General features: G+C 39.2%; 1 protein-coding gene across 2 annotated transcripts in view; it reads left to right on the top strand.

Annotated features, from left to right (window-relative positions):
• UPP1 (uridine phosphorylase 1) overlaps positions 1-23,361 on the top strand; it is a 368,003-nt gene extending 344,642 nt beyond the window's left edge. For both annotated transcript variants that reach the window (XM_044064893.1, XM_044064894.1), the window contains 2 exons: positions 17,184-17,330; positions 22,748-23,361. In XM_044064893.1, the coding sequence (XP_043920828.1) occupies positions 17,184-17,330; positions 22,748-22,887 (287 nt within the window). In that variant the 3' untranslated portion in view covers positions 22,888-23,361. The remainder of the gene's footprint in view (positions 1-17,183; positions 17,331-22,747) is intronic.
• The last annotated feature ends 326 nt before the right edge of the window (positions 23,362-23,687 follow it).

The raw sequence follows: 23,687 nt of genomic DNA, 5'->3' as shown, positions 1-23,687 counted from the left end.
CACCCATCCAAGTTAGAGCCAGCTGTAGATCCCCCTCCATGACTCAGGAAACCCACTCCTCCTACCTGGACATACTTGACACCATCAAGATACCCCCTAACACCCTGATCCTTGGTGACTTCAACTACCCCACCATAGTCTGAGTGAACTATTCCTGCACTAATGCACTCACCCAATGATTCCTTGACTTCATCAGTTCTAATGCACTAGACCAGCTTGTCTCATCCCCCACAAGGAGAGATAACATTCTGGACATGGTTCTCCTCAAAATGGGTGACTGCTGCACCAATCCCATAGTATGTTCTTCCCTGGTGAGATCAGATCATTGGTCTGTCTCATTCAAAGTTTCTATCCCACACAACCCCCCCCCCAAGCCATAACCAGGCTAAAAAAAACTTCTCAGAAGCTGACTACAACCTCCTAAGGGAGGGTATCAGTAGCTTCACACCACCACACCTTACAGAGGATACAGACAACTATGCTGAACAGTACACCAATGCAGTATACAAGCACCTGTACAACTGCATGGACTCAGCCATACCCAAAAAGAACTAAAACCTGCTCCTCAAGGAAACACAAACCTGTCTGGTGGACATTCTCTATCAACAGGCTTTGCAACAAAAGGAAGAAACTGTTGTCCAAGGGTAATAAAGAACAAATTCCAAATTGGAAAAAGTCCCTCCTCAGCCTAAACAAGCAAATTAGATCACTAGTGAAAACCTCTAAAGCCAATTATGAATTGAAACTAGCGTCTGAAACAAAGGAAAACCACAAAGCCTTCTTCAGTTATGTCAGGAACCTCCATGTCAAAGCCCAGGTTTGTTCCGAATTAGTACTCAATGGTACCACTTACACTGATCCTGCTGACTTAACCAACCAAGTAGTAGATAAGTTCAGCACCCAAAGGCCCATTCGACATCCCTGATACTTGTCCCGCACCTCACATCTCTGTAAAACAAGTGTTAAAGGTCCTATCCAAGGCAAAGAACACAGCTTCCATGTGACGTGATAGTATCCCAGGCTGTATTCTGCACCATCTCCAGCAAGAACTGTCTTTGCCATTGAGCACCCTGTTCAACCACAGCCTAAGTAGAGGCTTCATTCCAGCAGAATGGAGAACTGCCATTGTCATCCCCTTGCAAAAAGGTGATGCCACTACTGACCCTGGAAACTATCGCCCCATTACCTTGACAAGTCTGATCTGTAAAGCCATGGAGCGTATTATTATGGATCTCATAAATGAGGACATAGGGAGTCTTCAAGCACTTTACCCCACCTAGTTTGGATTTGTCAAGGGCAGATCTTGTCTGTTGAACCTAGTTGATTCTTTGAGACTGTCAACAAGGCCCTGGATGAGGGAAAGTCAGTGCATACAACTTATCAGTTCATATGTTCATAGGTGTTTACTAGGCTAATGACCACAAGGGCCTTTTTAATCTAGCCATGCATCCCCAATCTCTAACAAGTTCATTTACAGGTTATCTGTTTGCATTAGAGACATAGGTGCCAAACCAGAGATGAATTTTAATTTTCTCATCCAGTTATCCAAGTTGCACTTGAATTGAGTTAGGGAGGAACTCTGCTTGACAGGGATGGGGAGCCTATTCCATATATGGGGAAGTCTCTGAGATACATACCTATCTCTCCAGCAGGTCGTATTTATATCACAGGCAAGGTTTAAGTCTTTAGAACGGGTAATTCTGGTACTATTTGTTTTGTGGATATGTAGGAGGTCCATCAGATGGGGTCTGATAATGTCCTGTATGCCAGGCATAGATCTCCCCTCAAAAGCCTTTAGGAGACAGAATACAGGGATAGGGCCTTGAGGCAGTCTGCACAGGACATATTACTTATGCCCTGTATTCTTGTAGTGAGGAGCCTCTGTGGATGTTCCAGTTGTTGGATATGCCTGGTTAGGTACATACCAAAGGGGATATTGTATTCAATGATAGGTCTGATGAATGCCGAATACAGTGAAACAATAACTTCCTTGGACTTAGTTGCCATACCTTTGTTTATAAGTTGCACAACGTAGAATTATTTTCTCGCCACTGTAGGCAAATGATGATCAAAGGCTAGATTGCTATCTATGTGTGTCCCTAAGTCCCTGACTACTGGGTCAACTCTTACCTTGACTTGGCCAAGGCCTTTGACACAATCCCCTACTTGGGCATCATTGAAAAGCTAACACAACTTTGTTAAATCCCTATCTCATCAGGTGGGTGGCCAGCTGGCTCACCGATAGGACCCAGGTCAAAATAGGCACCTCACCCTCTAACAGCAGACCTGTCATTAGTGGTGTTCCCCAAGGATCTGTCCTGAGTCCCCTACTGTTTGCCATGTACTTCTTACAGGTCCAGGCAAAGACAAAATGCTTTTGGCTGACCATGTTTGCAGACGACTGCAAGTTGGGTGTTGTCATTGACTCCCCAAATAATGTTATATTGCAAGAGGGTCTCACAGCAACAAATGATTGGTGCCAAAGTCATGGCCTTAAGTTAAATGCAAAAAAAAAGCACTATCATACCATTCAGCAAAAACACAGCCACTACTGATTAACACATCAACAGCAACCCCCTAAGCACACAACCTGTGGTGAGAGACCTGGGTACTCAGGTTGACAACAATCTCACATTTGAGCATCATGTAGCGGCAGTGGTCAGAAAAACCTTTTACTTGGTTCATCTCATAAGTAAAGAGATTGCATCCAGAAAAAAGGAGGTTATTACCTCTCTGTACTCCTCCCTCATTAGGCCAATAATTAAGTATAACTTATGATTGGTATGTACCTCTCCAAACACCTGCACCAACTGGAAAGGCCACAGAAATACCTCACAAAGAGAATCCATGGCCTCCAAGACCTGTCCTATGTGGACAGCCTCAAATCACTGTCACTCTACTCGGTATCGTACAGATTGTTCAGAGGTGATCTGTGTCTCGCCTACAAGGCAATCTTGAACCCTTTCCTACTAGAGATGCTCCATATTTGTAAGTCTATCTTCTAGTGCATTACCCACCCAAAAGGCCTAAGTCTATTATACAACATCAACAAAACCTGCTGGAGAGACAGGTTTGTCTCCCAGAGACTGCCCCGTCTCTAGAATAGACTTTCCATACATGTCAAAACAGAATAGCTCGCTGATCCTCCTCAAGAGCAACCTTGATGAATGGATGGGAAACCACAGATTTGTCCCAGTGTTTCCACCTGTGTCCCTCATTGACAGGAGTGACCGGTGCTGACTGAAGTTTCTTTTTTGGGGATAAACACTTGGCTAGGCTTGTAAGGGCCCCAGGGCCATCAGCCTAGTAACCTTCTATGATCCGACAATCCTATACACATATCAGACATCAGAGTAAAACTAGAAAGATTCAAAGGACCATTAGTAATTTTATACTGAGTATCAACATTCATACATTCTACCTGGCTGTTGAATTCATTTTGTTGTCTGTTTGACTTCTGCTGTTTGGATTAATAGTCTGACCTGGTTGTTTCTTCCTTCTGTCTAAACCTCTCACTGAACTGGATTTTTTTGAAGGGCACAGATTCATTTTTAGGAAGTTTTTAACTGATATCCATGGTAAACAGAAAAGAATCATATTAATTCATTAAAAGATTTTGCCCATTTGTTCCACATTATAAGGGCTAGTGTTCCTCATTGCAGAGATGGAAGGTTGAGAGGTATGGCTGGAGTAACAGTGGCACCAGAAACACAAGCCACTTTCTGATTCAGGGCTTCTTTGCTAGGAGGTATGATGACATCATGCTGAGCATTTAAACCTCTGTTCCCATGGCCCCAGACAGCCCAATCACATCAAGACTATTCAGAGATGTTCCTGCCTGTTTTGTCTGCTCATCATCCATTCTCGTCCTCTGTTTGGTTGAAACAATGGCTGCCTTTTTAAACTCAGTTCTTGGCCAAGAGAAAATACAGCTATTTTTAAAGTCATTATAGCCTCTAATAAATTTTCTCTTTTTAACAGAAATTATATTAGCATGTCCATATAAATGGAACTAGCTGTCAAACATTCAGCTGAAGAGACTGTTTTGCTTTTAAGTAAATAATCAAAAATGATCACTGGAACCACAACACTCGTATAAACACCGATTTATTTAAGTAAAGCACTTTTCGTCTCCACAATAGTAGACTTCCTCAGACCTGATGAAGTGGTCGTTTTTGATTTTTGGTGCTGTTTATGCGTCTTGGATTCAAGTAAATAATGTCAGACATCGAAGCCTCTCAGTCTCAGGGAAATATTCATTTATTAAAATCATGTAGTCTCGACTTAAGGTTAAGCTTTTGCCACTTCTTTAAAAGTTTTGGATAAGTATTACCATAGGTTCATAGGTTCATAGCTGTTTACTAGGCTAATGGTCCTGGAGCATTTACAAGACTAGCCCATAGGATTCCTCTTGCATTGTGCCACCCAACCTTAGTTCCCAGTGCCTCTGTTGAGTAAAGCCACTGGAGTGATCCCCACAGTGAATTTTCTGTTCCCAATCCACTCATCAGGATTTCTCTTGAAGAGGCAAGTGAGGTGCTCTGCTTAACGTGTATGATAAGTCTATTCCATAGCATGGGCAATCTCTGGATTATGAACCTGTCCCTCTAGCATGTTCTGTTGATTGTGGTAAGGAGGTCGAGGTCTCTGGAGCGTGTGGTGTGGAGGGATTGGGATTTCTTTAGATGTAGCATTTCTAACAGAGCTGGGTCAGACATGGCTTTGTAAGTCAAGTAGAGATCACCTCTAAGTAGGTGATATGAGACAGAGAATAATTGGAGTTTTTTGTCTGTCCATATAGGACAAATATATAAGGCCTGGGATCCTCTTTGTGAAGTACTTTTACGGCCTCTCCAGTTGTTGCAGGTGTCTAGTGAGGTACATGTCAATAGGGGCATTGTACTCGATGATTGGTTTAATGAGGGAAGAGTAGAGGGAGACAATGACCTCTTTCTTCCTGGATGCAAAACCCTTAGTAATAAGATGTGCCACATAGAAGGACTTTCTGACCACAGTGGCAATATGGTGGTCAAAAGAGATGTTGCTGTTAACCGGTGTTCCCAGATCTCTTATAACACCTTCTGTGTTCAGTGGACTACCATCGATATGGTAATTCATGGGAACTGGGTTTTTCCCAAAGGGGATGACGACACATTTTTTGGCATTGAGCTTAAGGCCATGGTTCTGACACCAGTCATTGGTCTCAGTGAGGCCTTTCTGTAGGATGTCAACATCAGTTAGGGAGTTAATAATAGCTTCCAACTTGCAATTGTCTGTGAACTTTGTCAGCCAGAGTCCCTTCATGTTGCCCTGGACTTCAGAGAAGTAGATACCAAACAGGAGAGTACCCAGGACTGAATCCTGTGGGACTCCACTTGTGACTGGTCGGCAGTCTGACTTGGAGTCAGCTACTTTCATACTGTGTGTTCTATCTGTCAGCCAGTTTGCAACCCACCTAGTGATATAGGGATTGATGTCTAGCTTAGTGAGGTTTTCTATGATTCCCGAGTGGGGAATGGTATCAAAGGCCTTAGCCAGATCAAGGCAGGCTGTATGGACCATCTTGCCTTCATCCACAACTCTGGTGGCTGACTCAAACAATTTGACCAAGTTGAGCAGGCATGATCTACCCTTCACAAAACCAAACTGTGTGGGATCCAGAGTTTGGAGATTCCCTATATCCTTGTTTATTAGGTCCATGATGATACAGTCCATAGCTTTGCATATCAGACTCATCAGGCTAATGGGGCGATAGTATCCAAGGTCTGTAGTCACTCCTTCTTTGTGGAGAGGGATGACTGTAGCAGTGCACCATTCAGTAGGGACAAAGCCTGAGGTAAGGATGTGATTGAACAAGGCACACAGGTGAGGTCACATTTCACTCTAGTTCATGTAGAACACATCTAGGGATATTGTCAGGTCCCATAGACACTATACTCTTGGCTTTGGACAGTGCTGTTTTAACCTGTGCAGCAGTAATACTGGGTTCCTGGCAATCTATTGGTATTGTGATTGGTCCTTTGAGGGGGGTAAAGTTGGCACTGAATCTTTCGGCCAGTGTATTGGCAATATCTGTTGGCTCGGTATAGGAGGTACCATTTTGCAGTAGCTCAGAGCAATCTGGGTATTGCTGTGGAGATTCTTTACATAACTCTAGAAGGTCTTGTGGTTGTCTTTATTATCTGCCGCAATCCTGTTTTCATAGCTAGCTTTAGAGGATTTGATGAGGGATCTCAACTTTTTGTTGAAGGTAAGGGTTTTTTTTCCAGTCTTGGGACTTCACCTTATTCCGCATCAGTTTCCTCCTTCTGTGATAGAGTTTGTTTATGGTAGGGGACCACCAGATGGGCTTCCTTTTTTTTGGAGGAGAGCATCTTGGTTCTATTGGGTATGGCGAGATCCATGCATTTGTGTACGTGTTTGTACAGTGCATTGGTGTACGATTCGACAGTCATGCAACTATTCTTCATTTGCATGGGTGCTGTGAAGTTAGCCACCTCTAGTTTTAGGAGCCCAAAGTTAGGTTTGGAGAAGTTCTTCATGGTGGTTACCTTTGTGGGGGTGGGGGTGGGAGGGATGTGGATTTCCAAGGTGATTAGTTTGTGGTCGGATCTAACCAGGGAGGAGTTGACTACTGGTGTAGAGCAACAGTTGTACATGTTAGTAATGACCAGGTCAAGGATTTTGCTACCGCTAGTGGGGGTAAGAACGAGCTGGTCTAGTGCATTGGAATTAATGAATTCCAGGAAATGTTGGGCAAGTGTATTCGTACATGAGTAGTTTTCACAGTTAATGGAGGGGTAGTTGAAGTCACCCAGTATGAGAGTGTAAGGTTGGACCCTAATTTTCTCCATGGTGCTTAGAAACATGGAATGTGAGTCTTGGGACATGGTTGGGGACCTGTAGCAGGCTATGACCTCAATGTCTGTCTTACCCAATGTTAACTGCACCTGAAGTATCTCAGATGCATTATGTTGGGCTACCAGTCTGGAGGTGTGCACATCTTTTATAAATATGGAAACACCACCACCTTTGGAGCTTCAGTCCAAGTTCTGGGGCAAAAAGGTGTGGAATGAGTTATAGCCTGGTAGTGCAGGGGTTCTTTCTACTACCTTGAACCAGGTCTGTGTTACAGCACAAATGTTGATTTTCTCCATTTTAAGGAGTGCTTCAAGTGAGTGCATTTTGAGATTTAGACTTCTAGTGCTGAGCAGTATGATCCTCAGATTGCATTTGTTTGTAGCTGTTATGGTGACAATTTGGTCTTTGGAACACCACCAAAAAAAGGCACCATAGTAGTGGCAAGAGCCTTGGCCAGTATCCAAAAGCCCAGGGGTGACAGATGCAGGCCATCTCTGGCAAAGCATCGAGGTCTGTCATTCATGTCATCCCAGGCAGACAGATAATGGATCCCCATAGAATGACAACAGAAACGTAGCCAATTGCTTGAAATCAGTCATTTTCTGCTTGTACTGTGGTATCATTCTGGGTGATGGTAGGATACTGCTCAGGGCTAGGGTCATACCCACCTGGGCTACATAATCCACAAGCTCCTCCATGTCTCTTTTCATGTAGTCCAGGGAGGTACATCTCAGGTTATTCACACCCACATGTACAATGACAGAGTCATATTTGTACCTGTTGTTGAGTGACCTGAATGAGTGCATTATGTGGCTGATCTTGGTGCCTGACAGGCAGCTGACTGTTACTTTCTCTTTATTCAATCTAGTGAGTGGGACATCAGTGTGCTTTACTATGGTAGTCACCTATGACTAGTGTGTTGGGCATGGTGTTTTGCCTTAGGGGCTTTGGTTGAGTGGCACACTGTTTAGGAGAGTTATGTCTTGTGATTAGTGTTGTGTTGTGGTGGTGGTCAAGTGCATTTTTGCCTTGGAGGTCTCTGCTGTTTGGGTAGATTTTTATTGAGAGCCTCCACAAAAGGTGGGTGTGTGTGGTTTGTGTTTTTATGTTAAGGCAGTGGTGGTGTGAGTTCTGGAGGGCTATGTGTTCCATGTGGTGTGGTGCAAGTGTTGACCTTCTCCTCTTAACCAGCTATTCCAGTCATGGCTGGAGAATGCGTGGCTTCCAATTTGGATATATAAGTGCATCTCTCGCAAGTCTGCGTGTTGGGAGGTAAGAGGAGAGGGTTGTCAGTGTACATGAGGCAGTTGTTATATTGCCTCAGGACACCCAAGTTCATCAGGTTAATAGGAGAAAGAAGAGGGAACTGACCTTTAAACATGCCTGCAGGGGTGGGCATTAATAATAAGTACTAGAGCTGTTTCCTTGTAGAATGGTTAGTGCTGGTAGTAAAAGTGCAGGAAAGGAGAGAACTAGCAGATCTAAGGGAAAATTTGAAGAGCAGACTTTGGCACCACTCAGAAGCTTACAAACAGTCCTGGATACAGCAAATCTGTATCTGGACTGACTTGTTACAGGAAAGGTGTGAAACAAGTGCAAACATGGGCTATTAAACCAGAAAGTTGAAAGAGATAGAAAAACTGTCCAAATGGCCACTAAACTACACTTTCTGGGCCAGAAACCACTCCTCTTGTGGTATATAGGCTACCTAGTGCTTACCACTCTTACTGATAAGCTAGAAGGCTTCCCTCCAACACAGAAAGGCTTAGGGGGGCTCAGAAGCTTACAAACAGCCCTGGATACAGCAAGTCTGTAGCTGGATTAGACTAGTTACAGGAAAGGTGGGAAACAAGCACAAACACTGTTTTTTAAACCAGAAAGTTGAAAGAGGTGGAAAAACTGCCCAAACGGCCAATAAACTACCATTTTTGGGCTAGAAACCACTCCTCTTGTGGTAGACAGGCTACCTAGAGCTTACGTTAGAACTACAAACACTAGTGACACAAAGCCAAATGGATAGTTTAATAGTAAGCGCTTTCGCGGAAATAATAAAACCACTTCATCAGACTACATTTGAATGTTACACTAAAGCATTTAAATAAGGCATTCGAATAAACATTTGACCAATCAAAACTATATCAACCAAATGACATCACACTACTCACACTTATGCATTTAAAATGACAATGTTACAATAAAATAAACACAAGTATAAATATATTGACATAGTAGACACGTTCGTTAAAAACTAATATTAATGGCTTATATGTTTTAATATGCTTATACATATATCAAACATAGCTATTAAAAGCTTGTGTATATATTATTATATAAAATATTATTATGTAAAAAAGGTAATAACTAAAAACCTGAATGTTAAATGTTTAAGGGCCCTACTCTTCAAAAATGGTTTAAGTGACATCTTACTATTCAGCCCTGGAAATCTATCTGCCTGAAAAAACATCTATTTTTGTTCAATGGACTCCATCTTGTTTTTGAGATCTCCCCCATTTGTTTTTGTCGTGTACTAGTTCTAAAACTAGAAACTTAAATCCATGTTGTACACCTTCATTACGTACATGCATTGCTAGAGCACTTGTTTTTCTAACATTACTGATGTCTCTAATATGTTCGAGAATCTATATTGGTTGATATAGTTTTGATTGGTCAAAAGTTTATTTGAATGCCTTATTTAAATGCTTTAGTGTAACATTCAAATGTAGCCTGATGAAGCGGTTTTATTATTTCCACGAAAGCGCTTACTATTAAACGATATATCAACCAAATGACATCACACTACTCACACTTATGCACTTAAAATGACAATGTTACAATAAAATAAACACAAATATAAATATATAGACATAGTAGACACATTCGTTAAAAACTAATATTAATGGCTTATATGTTTTAATATGCTTATACATATATCAAGCATATCTATTAAAAGCTTGTGTATATATTATTATATAAAATATTATTATGTAAAAAAGGTAATAACTAAAAAACATTGAGGCTTGCTTTTATGCTTTTATGCTGATTGCAGGACCCAAAACCTTGTGTATTTTTGTTATTGTGAGAAATGTTTTTCTTTTTATATCTGAAAGACTAACCACTGTTTTAAAGATAGGATTCTCGAACATATTAGAGACATCAGTAATGTTAGAAAGACAAGTCCTCTAGCGATGCATACTGACAGAACCCACACTGTGAAAGTAGCAGACTCCAAATCAGACTTCAGACCAGTGACAAGTGGAGTACCACAGGGTTCAGTCCTGGGTCCTCTCCTGTTTGGTATCTACTTCTCTGAAGTACAGGCTAACACAGAAGGTCTTTGGCTAACTAAATTCACAGATGACTGCAAACTAGAAGCCATAATCGAAACTCCTACTGATGTGGACATCCTACAAAAGGGCCTCACTGAGACAGATGCCTGGTGTCAAAGCCATGGTCTCAAGCTCAATGCCAAAAAGTGCATTGTCATCCCCTTTGGTAAAAACTCTGTACCCATGAACTACCACATAGGTGGTAGTCTACTTAACACCGAAAGTGTGATAAGAGACCTTGGGACACAGGTGGTAAGTAGTCTCTCCTTTGATAATCACATAGCCACAGTGGTCAGGAAATCCTTCTACGTGGCACACCTCATCACAAAAGGTTTCTCATCCAGAAAAAAAGAGGTCATTATTCCCCTCTACTCGTCACTCATTAGACCCATTATAGAGTACAGCAAAAACTTAGACAAAACTCAGCAAGTAGACTGCAGGAATAATCCAAACGCGAAAATGAATTAACTAGTTTAATAAAGCGCTTTTCGTCACCTCCCAATGACCCATTATAGAGTACAACACCCCTTTTGGTATGTACCTCACAAGACATCTACAGAAACTGGAAAGGCCGCAAAAATACCTCACAAAGAGGATTACTAGCCTCAAACAGATGCCTTACGCAGACCGTCTCAAAAAACTCCAGCTTTACTCTGTCGCATATCACCTACCCCGAGGCAATCTCTGCCTAACATACAAAGCTATGTCAAACCCAGAGTTGTTAGGCATGCTCCACTTAAAGAAATCCCAATCCCTCTGAGCTACATGCTCTAGGGACCTAAACCTTGTCACCACAATAAACAGAACATACTGGAGGGATAGATTCCTGTCACAGAGACTTCCCATACTCTGTAACAGACTACCTATCTGTGTCAAACAGAGCTCCTCATTAGCACTCTTCAAGAAAAATCTTGATGATTGGATGGATAATAGGAAATTCACCCCGGGGATCACTTCTGTGGTTCTGCTTGACAGGGGCACAGGAAAATAATTTTCTTGAGTGGCGAAAGCCAGGGTATCTTTTTGGCTAGGCTTGTATAGACCCTAAGGCCAATAGCCTAGTACCTACCTATGAACCTATGTATGTAATGAAGGTGTAGGACATAGATTTAAGTTTCTAGTTTTAGAACTAGTACATGACAAAAACAAAAGAGGGGGAGATCTCAAAAACAAGATGGAGTCTATTGAACAAAAATGGGTATTGTTTTTTCAGGCAGCTAGATTTCCAGGGCTGAATAGTAAGATGTCACTTAAATCATTTTTGGAGAGTATAGCCCTTAAACATTTAACATTCAGGTTTTTAGTTATTACCTTTTTTACATAATACTATTTTATATAATAATATATACACAAGCTTTTAATAGATATGCTTGATATATGTAAAAGCATATTAAAACATATAAGCCATTAATATTAGTTTTTAACGAACGTGTCTACTATGACTATATATTTATATTTGTGTTTATTTTATTGTAACATTGTCATTTTTAATGCATAAGTGTGAGTAGTGTGATGTCATTTGGTTGATATAGTTTTGATTGGTCAAAAGTTTATTTGAATGCCTTATTTAAATGCTTTAGTGTAACATTCAAATGTAGTCTGATGAAGCGGTTTTATTATTTCCGCGAAAGCGCTTACTATTAAACGATTTATCTGTTTGGCTTTGTGTCACTAGTGTTTGTATTTCCAACGATTGGATTTCTATCTCTTTTTACACTGGTTACTTGATTCGGTATGAGGATTTTTGTAAAAAATGTTTTCTACCTAGTGCTTACCACTCCCACTAAGCTAGAAGGCTTCCCTCCAACACGGAAAGGCTTGGGGGCTCAGAAGCTTACAAACAGTCCTGGATATAGATCTTTATCTGGACTAGACTAGTTACAGGATAGGCAGGAAACAAGCTTAGATTTTTTTTTTTACAGAAAAGCAGTTAAAACAGCACTAAAAACAGTTCAAGTGCAGTGCAAGCTAACACACGAGTGTGTAGCAGTATTAAAGCAAATACAGTTTAAATATATGCAATTTATTCAAAATGTATTCTGAACTGAATTCAATTATTAAAAGTGCCAAATAATATACTTATCAGCTGAGAAGCACACTGAGTCAGAACACAGGGAGATTCTAGCAAAGTTTTTTTTTTTTTTCAGTAAAGTGGAAAGGAAGAAAGGAGCAGCAGAAGATAATTTAAGGTTAAGAACCTAAGTGGGTTGGCCTTCTCAAATGTTCTCTCTGTATTAGGTAGAATGAGCTAATGACACTAGACTGGGGGGAGTGTCCCAGATCAAATTTACAGTAGGGATGGGCAACTGCAAAGCCACCAACTATAAGAACAACATACCAATAGGGAGGGAGAGTGGGAAACTAGATCATTTATATGATACATTCCCTGGCAGGAAATCAGAACAAACAAACAGATGTTTAACAAATGGAGAAAATTTCCAGTTAATGCCTTACACATAGTGAAACTAGCTAGAAAATATTTACAAACAGTGTAACAATAAAAAACGTATTTATCAGGCCCTGTGAGGCACACAATTTTAGTACAACCGTGCAAATTAGTTTATAGTTATAAAATACAGTCAGAAGTATGCAGCAGAGAATAAAAGTGCTATAAATGTCTAGAATAAGCAATAACTAGTAAAATACAAGCAAAAACCAGTATACTTAATGTTATATATCACAGATCAGAGTTTTGGTCAATGCCCCTCCTCCGATTAGCTCTGTGTGAAATGACAGAAACACTCACAAGGTAACTTCTTAAATAACAGAAGGTTGAAAACTGAAACAACTTTAAAACAAAAGCTTGAAAACCAATGAGGGCTTACTCCAAGCCATAGTCCAGGTAACCCCAATCAGCCAATGACCATAAACACTACACTCTCGCTGAAGTGTAAAATGACTTTTACTAAACTAAGATGGCCTGGAAAATGTGCTTAGACAGACAGCATCTGCAAACATACAACTAGGCCCAGAAACACAGTCCTGAATATGGACAATGCTACAGCTACTGCATACACCACTCTAGGTGGAAAACACCACAAAAATATTTATCATGCAGAAAAACAGCAGTGAGCCACTAAATGATAAGTAAGCATTTTTGTAAAACAGAGACCACGAGGAATAATACTCGTTCCTAAATATGCATCAAAACAATCCCTTGAACTTACTAACTACCGCCCTATTGCAATACTATCACCCCTATCAAAGTTTCTAGAGAGAGTAGTCCACTCGCAACTAATGAAATTTCTGCTTAACAACAATCTATTATCACAATCCCAACATGGATTCAGACCATCACACAGTACAACCACAGCATTGCTATCCTTCTCAAATAATATTAATGCACACAGAAACAACAGCCTGTTTGTATCCTCAGTATTCCTAGACCTATCTAAAGCCTTTGACATGGTGAACCACAGTCTACTACTAGAAAAACTTGCCACTTTTAACATACACTCTTCCACCTTATCCTGGTTCAGTAGCTGTTTATCTAACCGACAACAAGCTGTTCTCTGGGAAAACCAACTGTCGCCCCTACTCCCAATAACCATTGGTGTACCACAAGGATCTATCCTTGGCCCACTATTATTCGCATTATTTACTAATGACATAGCATCATCCCGACCCTCCACCTCAATAGTCCAATACGCAGATGATGCCACTATAATAAGTGCTGCTAGCAACCTTGATGAACTCCAAATTTTAACACAAAATAACTTTACCCTTGCCGAAGAATGGTTCACAAACATCAAATTGTTACTTAACCCAAAGAAAACTCAACTTATTCTTTTTAGCCCAAGTAGATCCCCCCCCATAAACAATAACTTTTCAATAATATCCAAAGACAACACTACCATTACCCCTACTCCTCACACCAAGCTGTTAGGAGTAGTAATTGATAATAAACTTAAATATGACATCCATATCTCTCAAACAATCAAGAAAGTCAATAAAAAGATGGGACTCCTTTATAGAAACCACAACTACATGACCAGACACACAAAAGCCACCATAGCCAGAACTCATCTGTTACCTATACTTCTGTATGCCTCCCCAATCTCAACAAACCTTCACCAAGCAGAACTTTCAAAAATTGAGTCATGCTACAACAAAATTGCAAAATTTGCTAATGAAGCCACATATAGGTCCCATCACTGCCAATCCCTCAGACAACTCAACTGGCTTGAGTTACCCCAAATCCTTCTACTCAACCAACTCACCACTGTCCATAAGCTCTACTACCTCCCTAGGAAAACCCCAGGCTTGCAACAATTAATTCAACACTATACTCCCTCCAGAAACTTAAGATCAACCCAACAAAACCACATAAAGGTCATCAAGCACAAAAATGAAGCTGGCAAATCACTCTACGCCTGCTGCATTGCTAAAACATGGAACCTCCTACCCAGTCACCTAACCTCAATATCCTCACCTTCCCTCTTCAAAAAAAACATAAAATCACATTTTATGCAACACTGGCAATGTCCATGTCTTCCCCCAGGCTAGACCAAACAAGTCACAACTATTAGTACTCACTTAAACACCATTGTCCTCAACCACCAATAGCTTAGTGACACAAAGCTATACCACCAATTATGCTCTACCATCTTACTCCTTTTGCACATATTTTAGCAAATACTTCTATAAATCTCAGATCAAACTACTGTTTTGATCCATATTCAACAAACATACTGTACTCTGAGCCAAAATATCCTGTACCTTGCAAATATTACTAATGTAATGTAACTAACTTTGTAACTGTCTGCAATTCTACTATTGTAATGTAACTAACTTTGTAACTGTCTTCATGAATACTGTCTCATATCATACTAATGTTAATTAACTAAGGTTCTGTCTAACTGTTAATGTTAACCAACAGACTGTATTGTAATTATTTGTGGAGCTTTTCTCCCCGGGCCTCCGCTGAAAATGGACCTGTGTCCAGTCGGACTATCCCAGTAAACAAATGTAAAATAAAAAAAAATAAAAATAATAAAAACTCCATCTCTGAAACTTTGTATACAGCTGGATTTTCATTTCACAATGTAGTAACTAATTTTTCCACCCCCCACCCCCGAGAAAGCTGCTATGTCAATTTTCTCCAAAATACAAAGTTTTGTAATTTGGAGAAAATTGGCATGGCAGCTTTCTCTGTGGCTGGAAAAATCAGTTACTACATCATGAAATGCTTTGGCAATTTTATATGGATGCTATGAACTTTTCAGGACTAAATGATGCCATTTAAATTATCAGTGAGTTGAAACTTAGAACATCAAAACTTTAAATAATTGTTATGTTATATGTTTTTCTAAGTTGTTGACATCAAGTTCCAGGGTTTTGTTTGCATTTGTTTGTTCATCTTGTGAGATGTCTATCATTGGATAAAAGTAACAATTCTGTATTCTGATTGGCAGAAACTTATGATTGGTTCTCTGTTATACTTTATTATCATTTTCCATCTGATTGGTGTTTATGCTGTATGATCCCATTTGTTCACCCTGTGAGAGGTTTATCATTGGATGAAAATAATTCTGTATTCTGACTGACATGGTATGATTGGTTCTTTGTTCACATTTTATTAGCATTATCCATCTGATTGGTGTTTATTTCGCCAAAACTGATTGGTTCTATGGGGGGTGTCAATCTATGTATTTTTGTAGATCACTTCCTAGTTTTCTTCATTGTTCTGATGATGCCTTATTGATGAATGTGCTTAACCATGTGTGTTTAATTTTTAACATGTATTTTTATTAAACTTCCGTTTTTCGAGTCCTAACCGGTTGTTTTCATATTTTGGTATTTTTTTACATTCCAGTGCCGGTTTGGAGCATTGGAGCATGGTGTTTTTGTTATATATGAAAATGTATTTTCATATGATTTTAAGCACTGAAGAAGAAATTTATCTCGAAAGCTTTGCTATTAAACGTTTTTTACATCACTTTGTGAGTTCCGTTCGCTTTTTATTTTTGAATGAACTATCTGATTTGGTGTTAGATTGGCCTTAGCCATCCCATGGTTAATAATTATATATCACCCATAATGAGAGTAACTGTATCATAAAATAGATAATTTGAGATCAGCATGCATGGGAGAAAGCATTTAGGAATGTCCTGTGTCCATTAGTAGTACAGTGGTCATTTCTGGGCTAGATTTTCTATTATATATCCATAGTTTCAAGTTGTACTTCAGTATGGTTAGGGATGAGCTTTGTTTTATATGGATGGGGAGTCTGTTCCAGAGCAGCAATATCCTTGGCAAGATGTACCTGTCACTCCATACCATTCCATTGATGTTGTAGAAGAGGTTTAGCTCCCTATACCAAGTATTTCTGATGCCATTTAACTTGCTCTTGTGCAGGATGGAGGGAATGGAATATGACCACAGACTGTATGAGCTGCAGCTTGTTTCATCTGAAACCAGAAGAGATAGAATAGACATGTTGTTGGTATACAAGATCATACCAGGGAAATGAGAAAGAGTCAGTCTTAAGAAAAAGGACAGATTGGGAAGGAGAGGACAGGAGCAAAATATTCTGGGGAGTAGCTCCACTCCTTGGATATCTGGAAGTACTTTTTCTTGGTGCTGGTTTGTGGACACAAGAAAGGGACTTCTGAAATGGATGTTGGTGATGGAATCCTCGGAGGCATTCAACAGGATATGAGAAAAGGTGGAAAAAGGTAAGGAGAAAATAGTGATAGAGGGAAGTTAGAATGTTAAGGTGCTCAAAATGGCCTATTAGCCACCATGCAAAGGTATTATAATTAATGTAATAAGTAGTTTGTGGTTGATCTTTGACTCCTCCTCCTTCAAGTAGAGATAATGTACTGATTAAATATAATTACCTTGTCAAAGAAATGCTTGCTGTGTGATTTACTGATGTTGTTCTGCAGTCCTGCCCAAGGATAACACATATAAAGTAAATCTCTCTGAAATCACAGTACTGTTGTGTACAGGCTAACTGCATTCTGTTGTTTTTGTGTTTTATTTCATTTTTAGGTCAGGCTCGTCTTGATGGAGCTTTCTGTTCATATACAGAAGAGGAGAAACTGAACTACCTTAAGGCAGCCTGTAAAGCTGGAGTTAAAAACATTGAGATGGAATCCTCTGTTTTTGCTGCTATGTGCAAACTTAGTGGTCTAAAAGGTACTCAGTCTACTGCAGTTTCCTGTCTTTTTTTACCTTAATTGACACATTTTAAACATAATACCAAAGAAGCATAAAGCATATGTATTTATAACATGTAAGAATTTCATGACATGCCCGGTCTATTTATTTGTTTGAACCGGTACATTTTTACATTTTGCCTTGTCTGTAAGTTCTTCACAGCTATCTAGTTCATTAATGAAACTAGCATTCACTGTGACACTGCTACTACTTACAGATAGCTACACCTTTTCTGAAAAATTATTTCCTCACATTTCTACTTATATGGTTTTCCTTTATTACCTAGTAATGCCATATTACCAAAGTATTTTCAGTAGTTTGCCCAAGGGTTCCCTTTCTGGTATATTTTACAGCAGTTTTCCTCCCCCCTACCCCACCCCAACAAGATCTTTTCTCTTCTGTAAGGTATATGCTCTGAATTCTTATAGTTTTTCACATACCACATGCTCTTGCTTTTACAGTCTTACTGGTTACACAACCACTTGTAATTCATTTTTGTTTTAAAATTTTCTAGTTTTGAAAGTTTTTCCTACTGCTGAGAATTTCAACAATTCAGCTTTTGTGTTACTATGTCTAAACAATGTATTTGTTGTGTCTCAACTTCCCACTTGTTGTGACTATGCATGCTGAAAGGTTGAAGAGCCAGCATTTCCACATAACTGAGATGTAAATCTGTATGCATATTGTTCATCTCCAGCTGGGTACCACACATTCCAGTTAGTAGATTAATTTTGAATATTATGAGAATTCTGAATTGCTGCACTGGTGGGTCTTTCTTGCTCTGAGTTAGGTATAGATTTCAGTAGATGTTTCCAACTCCAACCTAGGGAGAGAGGGCATGTCTAATTGAATAAATGCAAAAAACATTAGCCATAGCATGTAGCATTGTTTCAATCTGGTTTCCAACAGCAAGCCCTCATCACAGCCCTCCCCACAAAACGTATAGAACTGTACTGTGGGCAGCAGATATATATGACTAACTGTATGCTGAAAATTACTCTGAACAACTAGGTGTTTCATCTTTCAACAATAAGTTGCAGTGGCAAAAGTATCCTCCTCCCCATATCAGCAGTGGCACTCAGTAAAGTAGACATGATTGAATGACCAAATACATATTCTCCATATTAATATATTGGGGTGGCGTAGTGGTGCAGCAGTTAACGTTGTTGCCTTACAGCTGTTCGATTCTCAGCTGAGGTGCCTTCGGTGTGGAGTTTGCATGCTCTTCCTGCATTTATGTGGGTTTCCTCCGGGTACTCCGGTTTCCACCCACAATCAAAGACATGCATCTGGAGCATTTCTCCTCGGGCCTCCGCTAAAAATAGGCTCTGTCCTGGTTGGACTTTCCCAGTCAACAAATAATAAATAAAATAAAATAACACTTTCTGATCACATATGAACAATATAGATCCAAGTCTAAACCCTTGTTATCCAAGAAACTAAAAGGTATTATTACAAACAATGAAAACTTTTTACATAAGTAAAACAAAATGCCAAAATGTTGACAGTAGAGACACGTTTATTATCCTGAGAACATAACCAGAAAGGGATCTGTGTCAATCCAGTAGAAAGAAATGTCAAAATTCACTTTCAGCATTCTCAAAACAAAGATTTTTTACAGAGGTGCAAGCCTCCATGCATCCCCCAAATGTATATATTCCAACTCTGAGATCATACAACAGCAAGGAAAAAGTGCAACCTCAAAGTTCACTGCAAGTGTTTTTCAACTATTTTTGCTTCTGCAGAACATCATTCAATGTGAAGGAGTTTGGTAGTTAGACATGCTCCCACCAAAACATTTAAAAAGAGATAATGCTAACTATGTCCATTCAGAACAAACCTACCTTAAAAACACCACAAACAGGTTTGGAAAGCTGATTAACCAGATAACAAACTATATTTCACACTATGTCCAGGGTAGTAGAAGCACCATTAAATATACCTCAGGTCTTAACCCCTTTCACAGAGCTCTCTTTTCTTTCCCCCTTTTCTGTTTCTCCCTTATTAAGTTAGAAGACATCAAAATCTTTAGAGCAAATTTCTGTTGACTCTTTCTCCTAGATCAGATTGTCTTAACCCATGGACCCATGGCTTATTAAATGATACCATGAACATCTGAGATTCACACTTTTTTGCATCTGTACTCTGTGCCTATATAACAGCACTGTGGCAGCTAAAGTTCCCCAAACCTTCTCCCCCATGACTGCAGGCCCATCCACATTCTACCAACTTTAGCAAAGCTCTCTGAAAAGTTAGAATATGCTTATCTGGCCTCCTATACACAAAAATTAAACTTGATTATGTCACCAGCATGACTTTTGTTGGACAAACATATAATAACAGAGCTATAAGTATTAGACATCATTTTCCTGAATGTTAACAACTGTTCAGTATTCATTGACATAAAAGCTTTCAATCTGCTTGACTATAAACTATTTAATGATATCACTGCCTAAGTAATAAACCTCAAAACAAATATTTTTTTACAGAGGTGCAAGCCTCCATGTATCCCCCAAATGTATATATTCCAACTCTGAGATCATACAATAGCAAGGAAAAAGTGCAACCTCAAAGAATACTGCAAGTGTTTTTCAACTATTTTTGCTTCTGCAGAACAGCATTCACTGTGAAGGAGTTTGGTAGTTAGAAACGCTCCCACCAAAACTTTTAAAAAGAGATAATGCTAACTATGTCCATATCTAACAGATCCTTCTGCCTAAAAAAAGGAATAACTCTTTCACCCAGAGCTTCACTCTTCGAAGATGTATGTCTTGGATCTGTTTTTTGCCAACTTTTCTCCTCTCAGTCTTATTACCAGACCTCCTAGTGTACTGCCACAGCTGTCAGTCATTATATGCACAAGTGGTTATCTATCAGTTTAGTCCCTCCCAATCAGTAAAGAAGAAAGAACTAGAAATATTTCTGCTCCTTCTTTTAATCTGGCTTCAAAAAATCCAACTGGAACTAAATATGAAAAAAAAAATCTGTTATATTTGCAACCCATCAAAAACTCTCTCTACCCCAATTGGTAAATGGGTTGTAATAACCAGGAGACTGGAGATAACCATCCACTTCCATTTTCAGCGCCATATTTTATTTATTTTTTATTTATCATTTGTTGACTTGTCAGTCCCACTAGGCTAGTGACCTTTTTTCAGAGGAGACCCCAGGAGATATTTAAACTACTAGAGTAAATTTGGCCAGGACATCAAGGAACATTCTCTGCTCTTTTTAACAGGTGTCGTGGGATCCTTTGCATCCACCTGAGCTACAACCAACTCAATCCCATGAGATCTTAGTTTAATATCTCATCTGAAGTACAACACACTTAGGAGTGCAGCACCCCACTTATGCTGCACTGAGGCCAAAACTGAGCAACTACTTTTGTGGTGCACAAAAAGCTCTCACGCTCTTAACTAGAAAGCAGAAACAGAATAGACAAAAGGATCCTGCCAGCACAACTAGACTGCAAAGTAAAATCTAACCTACCTCCATGTCACAACTGTATGAGAAGATTTATTACCATATGACCAGAGTTTGATTAGCTTGGTGCTTGATGGTGTAGGCAGACAGGATGGCCATGCCCATCCTTGAGGGAGAGAAGTAACCTCATACTCATCGTGGTCACTGATTCCTGGTGTAGGCCTTGGAAATACTGAGAGTGCTGTCTATAAAGGAGAAGAGAGTTTTGGCTGAGATGCAGATGGAAGTGTGGACAAAACACCACAAGCCCATTGTACGAACCTCCTTGCACAGTGTGATTGCATGTGTACTGAGTAAAAAAGCTCTCACAGCTGCAGTATGATGCTGACCCAGGAGGCCTCAGTCTCCACATCTGCCCTGAACATTGAATGGGAGTTAAATAAACAAAAATACAGTCTAGGAAACAGCATGTATAAACATAAAACTTCAAAAAAAAAACAAAAACACAGCCCAAAGCTTAAAGAAAGCCATTTTTCTGATGAAATTCTATTGAATGCAAGAATTAAATCACTTAACTAAGATTCTTATTAATCATCTTCCTTAAGCTTTGAGCTGTGTTTTTTGATGACTCGCAGTTACTTCAGAAGTGGTGAAGATGGGTTTGGCAGACCTGTTGGATGAGCAGAGGCCTTGGGAGCAGCTGATTGTTAGCTGTGGGATCTAAAAAAACAAACAAAAAACTTTATTAATGTAAGTTAGAACAATAACATTCCTCCAACCAATGTTTTCCCTTTATTCCTCTTTGTTTTTCTTTTCTTTTCATTTCATACTGTATATGTGCAAATACTGTATGTATAATTACACATAACCTGAATTATCAACCAGTGTAATGCAATAAAATGCTGTGTTAAATCAACAAGCAATGAGTACTTATGGACTTGTATCTCTAACCTGTTTCTGTCATCCCTCAGGACATCATAGCTCACTTACATAAGTTTGTCCATTTGTTTGAGTTTGTTTTTTTCAGCCTGAATACTTTTTTCTATACATCTGTTTGTATATTTTGCTGAACTGTTTATCTTTATTCTTTGTTCAAGTGAAGCTTTTTTTTATACCCAATATTACTGTTCAAAATGTTCAGAATTTTGTGCTTACTGAGCTGACATGAAAATTGTCCATTTGGATTAGTGCTTTATCCTGGAAAACAAATTTAAATGAAGTAATAATCAGGATAGATAGATAGATAGATAGATAGATAGCCATGTACCACATACTTGTCATCATCTGTAAGATGCATGATAGTAATGTGATGTCAGTATCCTGCCAAGGTGGTGGTATTCCATGAGATGAATTTTCTGTGCCTGTAATTTAAGTGACAGAGATTTGCCTGTTATTTTCCTTATGGTACCCGGGTAGGGATCTGTGTGCTGTTTTTGGCAAGTTTTGGAATTTACTTAGCTTTTTTTTTTTTTTTTTTGTATAAAAGGTTTTGAGAACTTGTACTGTATGGGCTAGTTTATGTCTTTCTGAGGTAGTTCAGGCTAACCAATCCTTTCTACAGACTTTGCCATTTACTGCTTGGGAAAAATATGAGCTAGCACTGTGAGAGGAAAGTTACTGAATCAAGATACACTCTAGGATAAAAGGAATAAGTTGGTGACCTACCATTATGATGGGGGCATGGTGGCTAAGTATTGTGACCTCACAGTGCTTGGTACCCCAGTTCAGTTCCTGGCTGGTGTGCTTTTGGTGAGGGGTTTGCATATCTCTTCTGTGCCATTAGTGGTTTTGCTGTGGTCTCTATTAGCCTATGACAGAACAAAAACACTGCAATAAGTACTTTAATACTTCTTATTAAGTTGGGATATAATTGTATGTTCACTCTGTCAGCCTTTATAAACCTTGAATCACAATGCAGTAAACTTTAGCATGATACCATTATTTTTCTAACAAACTGTTTCTCTCTTTCTAAGCTGGTGTGGTGTGCGTGACCCTGTTAAATCGTCTGCAAGGGGATCAGATCTCTAGTCCTCATGAGCTGCTTGTGGAATATCAACAAAGACCACAGAAGTTGGTGGGCCACTTTATCAAGAAGAGATTTGGCAAAGCCTGAACTGTATGTTTTATGTAGTTGTCAGCATGGTGACTCTGTTTCACCCTGGAGTGAAGGAACGACATGATAGTTCTGACATAGTGTGCAAAATTAACTTTCATTTTTTTACTCAGGTTTTCAAGCAGACATCAGTTCTATAGCACTTTTTAAGAATTTGTTAGATGATGACCATTTATGTTCTTATTGATAAAACAGATTAATGCTATGTAATGCAAGAGAATTATTTTTTGGTCTTGGAATTCTAAATAAATTAAAAGCCTGTCCAGATATTTATTTTACATAAGAAGGTATCACATATATCACATTGTTTATTTATTTTAGATTTTTATTTGTGTAGATGCATTGCAGTTGATTTTTTTAGAGTGGATTGTACTGTAGTGATCCCCCCTTATTCCACAGAGATATAGAAAATGTATGTAAACATATATGTATATAATTAAAAAGGCTATATTATGGGTTATAGTATATGAAATATCTACTTCGTGTGGTGTATTTCTTACAGAAAAAAACACAGTTTTTGTTTGTTTGCCCCTTTTGTTCTATCTTTCTCAACAGAGTGAACCCTGCCACACCTCACTGATACTGTTTTCAGTTGTATATATGTGTCATAGAATCACAGCAGTTAGTTTTGTTTAGTTATTATTTATTTATTTATTTTATTTTACATTTGTTGACCTGGCTGGTCTGGCTGGATATATGTCCATTTTCAGCAGAGGCCCGAGGAGAAAAGCTCCACTATATACTAGTGCCAAACATAAAAAATGGTACTTAAAAACAGCACAGTAGGATAAAAATATTAT

The sequence above is a fragment of the Protopterus annectens genome, chromosome 3.part0 (genome assembly GCF_019279795.1).
Source record: "Protopterus annectens isolate FY-2018-M chromosome 3.part0, PAN1.0, whole genome shotgun sequence".
NCBI classification, from domain to species: Eukaryota; Metazoa; Chordata; order Ceratodontiformes; family Protopteridae; genus Protopterus; species Protopterus annectens.
Note: the sequence above shows the minus strand (reverse complement) of the source record. Positions and strands in the feature narration are given on the sequence as shown.